Below are 6,941 nucleotides of genomic sequence, written 5' to 3'. Positions count from 1 at the left end.
TCAATTTCTTTGCATTTCGCATAGTATAACAATAAATAATAAGATTAAATTTGAATTGAGTGACAGAAACAAAGAATAAAATTAACCTAACCTAATAACTCTAAAAAGAATCACCAAAAAAAATATATAAAAAATAAATATTAAACTAAAAATTAATCTGGGAATCTGCGCGGATCCCCGTAGGGCCATTTCGAGAACGGGTAATCCCCACGGGACAGGGACACCTATCCCGATCCCCGCTCTGTCCCTGCTTGTGGGGGATCAAACAATCACCAATACTGTCTCACAGGAATTCTAATCAGGGATTTCCCGTCCCCCTCGGGATAGAACCCCGACGGGGACGTGGAATCGCCACGGTTACTTCCCTACCAACTAACTGTTAACAATCTCAAATCATAACAATCCTTGAAACCACAAAAAGGATAACAGAAACCACAAGATATAATAGCAATCCTAAAACAAATAAAGAATTGTTACAGAGAGGATCATAAAATGATGAAATATTCTAAGAACATGCTTTCTATGATTTTGTCCGATATTTTTTTTACGTATATCAAGAGCGTAAAAAATGGACCCTAATCTCAGACCTGTACACATTTGCACTTGTTTTACTTGATCATCCGAATAGCTGCTACCGAATCAATATTTTGAACTCGTTTTGGTCGCGGGAAATGGCAGCCCAAGATCAACACATAGCTCTTCATCTGGTTGCAAGCTCCCTGGGACTGCACCAAATGCCGTTCTTGATACTTCGAAACCAGAAGCCACGTAATGCAGATACGCCGACGCATCCTCCAAGTTCGCTTTTAGACTGAAAGATGTCGAAGCGAAGGTTTTTTTAGCTGCTGAATTTTTTACGACTTTCTTTGAAGATACTTTGTCCAACTCAACAACGTGTAGAAACCGTTGTGTAGCAGCTTCCCATGATAGAGCATATCTCTGTGCATCTGTTAACTCATTAGGCTGTTCAGCCAATGCCTTAGATGTCGCCTCAACAAACTCAATGCTCGTACTATAAGTTCGGCAATTCGGAAACTGCTTAAAGAATTCGTTGGAGGGATGATTGGCGCAAACGACAATCTTCCCCATTGCTAATGCTTCAGCTGTGGTTGTGCATACTACGTCTGTTGTGCTCGGGTTCAGGAACACTTTGTAACTGATGCAGGAATATGAAAGTCAGTAAGTTAAGGATGCAATTATTTCTACTAAATTCTAGAGTTTCACCCTTAAATCTTAAATGCTGACGATGATGGTTTTCTAAGGCAACTAGCAAGCTATGTTGTACGGACACTGAAACAGATACAGACACGAAAACGGACACCGGAAATGTTATTTCTAAACCATAACCTTCATAAAATAGTCTTCAAACAAAAACAGACACCTATACAGAACAGACTCAGACACAGACACGAATCACATAAACGCTACTAAAGGGAAGTGTCTCTGCAACATAGTTAGCAAGTACTGATTAAGTGAAGAAAGGGGCAACCGAAAAGAAGGATGAAAACACTATTCCAGAGTTTCACCTTCAACTCTCAAAAGCTGATGATAATGATTTTCCACAACTGCTAGATTTTTCACATTATCCAGAAGAAGGAAAAAAGAGAATCAGTAAGCAGCTTCTAAAGGAGAATCAGTAAAGCAGCTTCGATTCAGCTCTATTTCGAGCCGGATCTTCATCACCGTTTGTCAAAAACTTCAACAACACTAACTACTAAATTCACTCTTCTCTAGTCCGGTTGTTATTTATCAAGTTATGAACTCAAACTAGTTTCACTCCATCGTTATCGTTATCAGAAACTCAAGCTCTCCATCTCCACTAAGCTATTAACTAGAGTCCGATTTGTAAACTAGTTTTATTATGATTGCATTTGCAATTTGACTTGAATTATAAGTACTTGGTTGATATGATTTCTTTTTTGACATTAAAATTCTAGACTAATAATTTGATAATATGGTAAAATGTTTTCTTTTTTACAATATTATGAATTTGAACCGAATCTTACAATTCGATTCGATTCACGAGTCACGAGTCGAATCTCGATTTGACAACTATGGGTGCATGTGTAACTTTATTCAAAATTTCAAAACCAAAAACAGTTATTCATGGTTTTTAATCATCATCAGAAAGAGACAACAAAACTCTGAAATTCAAACTCTCCACTCTACTAAGTTCTAAACTCGGGGAATTTTAATTTTTTTTAGAATATTAAGGATTTGAAACGAATCTTATGATTCACGAGTCGAATCTCAATTTGACAACTATGATTGTAGGAATCACTTTTACAGAGTTGTTTTCAGACACAAACAGTTGGCATTAGTTTGTTCCTCATGATGGAAATAGCATCATTGGACTGTAATCTTGTGAGACTTTTTACATTGGATAAACAAATGTATACTCTCCATAGTTGTCAAATCGAGATTCAACTCCTGAACTCATTTTGTGACTCGTGACTCGAATCGTGAGATTCGGTTCAAATTCATAATATTATAGAAAAGTAAAATATTTACGGTGTTAAACTCAAAACATTATCAAATGTTAGTCCAGTCAAAAAAAGAAATCATATCAACCAAGTACTTAAAAATTCAAATCCAATGCAAATGCAATCCTAATAAAACTAATTCACAAATCGGATTCTGTTTAAAAACTCAGTGGAGATGAAGAGTTTGAATTTCTGACTCTGTTTTATTGCCTCGCTGTCAACTTAATAATGATGGAATTGATCTAGTTTGAGTTGATCACTTGATAAATAACGATTAGAGAGTGAGTTTAGTAGTTAGTGTCATTGAAGCGGTGATGAAGATCCAGATCAAAATAGAGCTGAATTGAAACGTATGATTCGAATCGCGAATAGTAAGATTCTGTTATAATTTGGATTCGCCCTGTAGATACCGCTCAAAATAAAGCTGAATCGTATCACGGATTGTAAGATTCTAATAACAGTGATACTCTGATTAAAAGGCGATATGAGAGGAAAGAAACTTACTCGTGGAATACAGGATCAGCATGATCACGACCAGGGTTCACTTGAATTACTAGTTCCAATGCTTTAGCAGCTTCCTGAATTTGATCCGAGTCTTCTCCACTTCCATATAGATCTACTTCAAGTCCAGCCAGCTCCGATTCGTGATCATGCAGAAGCGTAAGAAGCTCTTTGTAACCTTTGCTCCACACCATTTTCCCAATGTAGTAGGCACCTCTACTGAAGGCCTGAGGCCCGGATCTCTGAAGATCTAAGATTTTCTTGCCAACCTCGAGGAACTTAGGATTCACTCCATGAACATTGCATATGATGGAGTTCGGATAATCTTGGGTGGCTGCAGACAATCTTATTACCTGCACTTTACATCCCCAGACTGATTTTGTCAGGAAAGCTTTCTTAATTTTTAGGAATGAAGTTATAAGAATAAGAACTAGTTTATTAGAGAAGGTGTTACTGTTAGTAGGGACGGATCCAGAGGGGCTTGAGGACCCACTGGTCGCCGGAAAACGCCGAAAATTCTAGGGAGCTTTAATTTCTTATATAAAAACACCCAAAAAACATAAATTTAGCACCCATGAATCACAAGAAACCACCACAAGCACCCACTCTTCACCAGTGACCTTGCAGCGCTTACTCTAGGAACGACAAAGGAGGGGGCAAGAAAGCCTTTTTCAACTAGTTCAAATAGTTTTTATCAAAAAAAAAAAAAAAGTTCAAATAGCCGTACTAGAAAGATGACAGCCCAATGGAAGCCCCTAAGCCCACGGAGGTCAGTGAATCCTGGATCCCTCTTGTTAGTAACATAGACTATTGATAAAAAGAAAAAGGCTCATCTGAAAATGACATGTTGCTTACAAGAATGTATCGAACAACCTAGAGACTTGCAAGACTAAAAACATAAATTCCTCTTACCTCCCCTGACCCTTAATGTGTAGATTCAAGGAACCTGAAGGGCATTAATGTGAAAACCCCAAAGTTTTTGTCTCATTGATGCTATGTGCAAGAAATGTTAATGAAATTTTTTTAATCTTCAAGTATTTCACATCTTACAATAGTTTAACTAATAAACAGAAAATCTAAAATTCTTAAGTCAGATTGTTCGAGACAAACAAATAAACTATATAACGGTCCAAATGTAAAATATAGTCCAGAAAAACTGAAAAATCAACAAATACCTTATGACAATATATTCCAACAACCCAGCTATTGAGATGCTTAAGAACAAAAGCTTTAATTCGTCCATTCTTCTCTCTCTTCACATATTCCAAATAATTGGTGTGAACAATTCCAATAACAAGGCAAAACTTACTTTTCCATTTCTTGCCATGATGAAACCATGTTAGATGCTCAGGCTCTTCAAGGATGGCAATATCAGCCTCTTCATCAGGGATAACTTCAGAGATATCCCCAACAGGAAGGATGCTTCTTTTGTCTACAGCAAACTGCAAAATGAATGGTGTCAGGAATGGCTGCCAATCTACCACTACCGTGTAAAATTAATAATGTAATGTATGAGTTAATTTACCTTCCCAGGGTAAAAGCAAATATGGAAACCCGATAAAAATGGAATTCTATCCTCAAGCCACTCACGGACATAGGCTTCTTGCTCTGAAGGTGTGCTGAATGTAATGTTATTAGGATACACTAACTTCTGATGTTTCAAAGACAACCAAGGAATCACCAAAGTAACCTTTCTATCTCCGTCCTTTGCAAGATATGCAGCTCGAAATAGAGGGTTGACAGCTGTTCCAGTCAACCACGGAAGGCTTGCAGTGGTAAAAATGGCAATACGCTGCTTCTTATCCATTTAGTCATCAGGTCTAAGTGCCAGAAACTGGAAATTTGCCCATAGTACTCAAATTGTTCACTGTTTTAAAATTAGAGAACTAGGTCTCTATAATATGATAAGCTGATGTCTTCAACTGCACATGATAAAATACAAGTAAGATGATATTCAAGTAGGTATTGAGCAAAATATTCTCTAAGAAGTATAAATTGAAAATCAAATAGCAGCATGGGGAGGGTAGAATAGCTGTAATAAATTTAATTGCATTTACTTCTGATCCCTCATATGCACCACGTGAACAACGAAACACAAATCTCACTAGGTTGTCCACGAGGAAGCATCTTAAACTACAAAAGATTGTAAGTTGAAATTAATCAACTGAACCAGAAAAACAAAAGTCTACAGGATTCATAACCTAATTAGTACTGCTAGTAAATCTTGGATTCATCCATCCTCGGGAGATGGGATGAGACACAAATGATAAATTGAAAGCAAATAACACTACCAGCCATTTGAACCTATCTCCAATCTATATAATTCCATATGTCTGATCTGATCTAAATTCATCATAATGTTGGTGTCTCCAAGCTTAATCTTTTCGGCATCTACACACCTCTAACAGGTTCATGATTTCCACTCGCGCACTAGGTTCCGAATCTTGGTAGAATACCAATTGCTTCAATTTAAATCATTATCCAGAGTTATTTTGGAAAGCCCAATGGGTATGGAAGTGGTTTGTATATTTCACACTTAGCAATTCAAAATGTTCATTCTACTTCATCAAGTAGACAATAACACTACCTGTCATTTGCACCTATCTCCAATCTATATAATTCCGTTGCAATTCATGATCTAAATTCATTGTTCCTGAGAAAACCTAGAAATGTTGGTGTCTCCAGGGCTAATTTTTTCGGCATCTATACACCTCTAAGAGGTTCATGATTTCCACTAGAACTTCCTCCCGCTGGTGCACTAGGTTCCAGATCTTGGTAGAATACCAATTGCTTCAATTTAAATCATTATCCAGAGTTAATTTGGAAAACCCAATGCGTATTGGTAGTGTTTTGTATATTTCACAATTAGCAATTCAGAATGTTCATTCTACTTCATCATCCTAGTAACTAGTACATGATTAGGCTCCCAAAAAACAATTGATATCAGTTGATAGTTAGCTAGAAGAACTAAATTAAAAAATTAGGAGGAAAATGAAGATTTGCAAAACGATTATCAAAGCAATTGAAGCTAGAGATTAACAACCCATACCAGCTACAGCTTCTAAGAACTAATAATTATCAATTGCAAAAACAACTTACGCTAATCTGAAAAACTAAATTAATCAAACAAGAACTCATGAATTACAAACGCAAACAGAAAAATAAAAGAAGAATAAAAAACCTGTAAAAGAAGAGCAGATTAAGATTAATGAGAACATACATCGGTTTTCTCTCGAATATGATTCTATGTTGTCGTGTAGTTGGGTAGAATGAGCTGGAAGGAAAGGATATGGAAAGTGTAGACGTAAAGAGAAAAGTAGCCTGGAAGTTATACGAAAGAAAAGGCGAGGAACAGTTTGGTGAGGGCCGTTTTGTTGATCTATGACGGGAATATTCTATTGGTCCCTCTCTCCGTTCAGATTCTATCTTTTTCAACAAGGTGAAATTAGGTTAGTGTGAGTTTAACACAATCTAACGGTATCAATTTGGTGGAGTAAATTACACCATTGGTACCTGAACTTTATACTAGTTCATATTTTGGTATTTAAATTACCTTTTATCCTAAAATATCTGAAGTAAGAAAGACATGACAATTTAGTATATTTCACGGGTCAATGGTTGATCAATACGAGTTTTACGAGTAAATCGTTTTGATGATATCTGAAGTAAAGATGACTCAACATTTTAGTATATTTGACCAATCAGTGATCGGTCAACGCGAGTTTGACCATTTTAAATTAAAAATTGAGACTCATTATACACCCAATTAACATAAAATTACAATACTGTTCAAAATGGTCAAACTCATGTTATCCGGTAACTAACCGATTAAATGAACTAAATTTTTCAGTCACCTTCAAGGGCGGAGACAGGGGGCCCGGGCCCCTCCTACCGCCGGAAACACCATAGCCACGAGTAGTTTCGGCCCCCTGTCTCTACAAAATTTAAAAGGTTATG

General features: G+C 36.7%; 1 protein-coding gene across 3 annotated transcripts; it reads right to left on the bottom strand.

Moving 5' to 3' along the window:
• Window positions 1-442: 442 nt before the first annotated feature.
• On the bottom strand, window positions 443-6,370 carry LOC136220836 (digalactosyldiacylglycerol synthase 2, chloroplastic). 3 transcript variants are annotated; one of them, XM_066008647.1, is made up of 5 exons: window positions 6,205-6,370; window positions 4,510-4,906; window positions 4,294-4,426; window positions 2,988-3,342; window positions 443-1,156 (listed from the first exon to the last, which is right to left on the bottom strand). In XM_066008647.1, exons 2-5 carry the CDS (start codon window positions 4,789-4,791, stop codon window positions 640-642), a joined length of 1,287 nt encoding a protein of 428 aa, XP_065864719.1. In that variant the 5' UTR covers window positions 4,792-4,906; window positions 6,205-6,370; the 3' UTR covers window positions 443-639. The 3 variants fall into 3 exon arrangements, with proteins under 3 accessions (XP_065864719.1, XP_065864718.1, XP_065864717.1); XM_066008646.1 differs by having other exon boundaries at window positions 2,988-3,337; window positions 4,160-4,426; window positions 6,166-6,368; XM_066008645.1 differs by having other exon boundaries at window positions 2,988-3,337; window positions 4,160-4,426; window positions 6,205-6,368.
• Window positions 6,371-6,941: the final 571 nt, after the last annotated feature.

The sequence above is a fragment of the Euphorbia lathyris genome, chromosome 2, assembly GCF_963576675.1.
Source record: "Euphorbia lathyris chromosome 2, ddEupLath1.1, whole genome shotgun sequence".
Taxonomy (NCBI): Eukaryota; Viridiplantae; Streptophyta; class Magnoliopsida; order Malpighiales; family Euphorbiaceae; genus Euphorbia; species Euphorbia lathyris.
Note: the sequence above shows the minus strand (reverse complement) of the source record. Positions and strands in the feature narration are given on the sequence as shown.

What these genes read in the sequence shown, in the direction of transcription:
- LOC136220836 (XM_066008646.1), bottom strand. Translation starts at nt 4,791, where the DNA reads ATGGATAAGAAGCAGCGTATTGCCATTTTTACCACTGCAAGCCTTCCG. An exon ending in TTGGAATATATTGTCATAAG is followed by an intron (nt 3,338 to 4,159) that starts GTATTTGTTGAT and finishes TGTAAAGTGCAG; the next exon opens with GTAATAAGATTGTCTGCAGC. An exon ending in GCTGATCCTGTATTCCACGA is followed by an intron (nt 1,157 to 2,987) that starts GTAAGTTTCTTT and finishes TTCCTGCATCAG; the next exon opens with TTACAAAGTGTTCCTGAACC.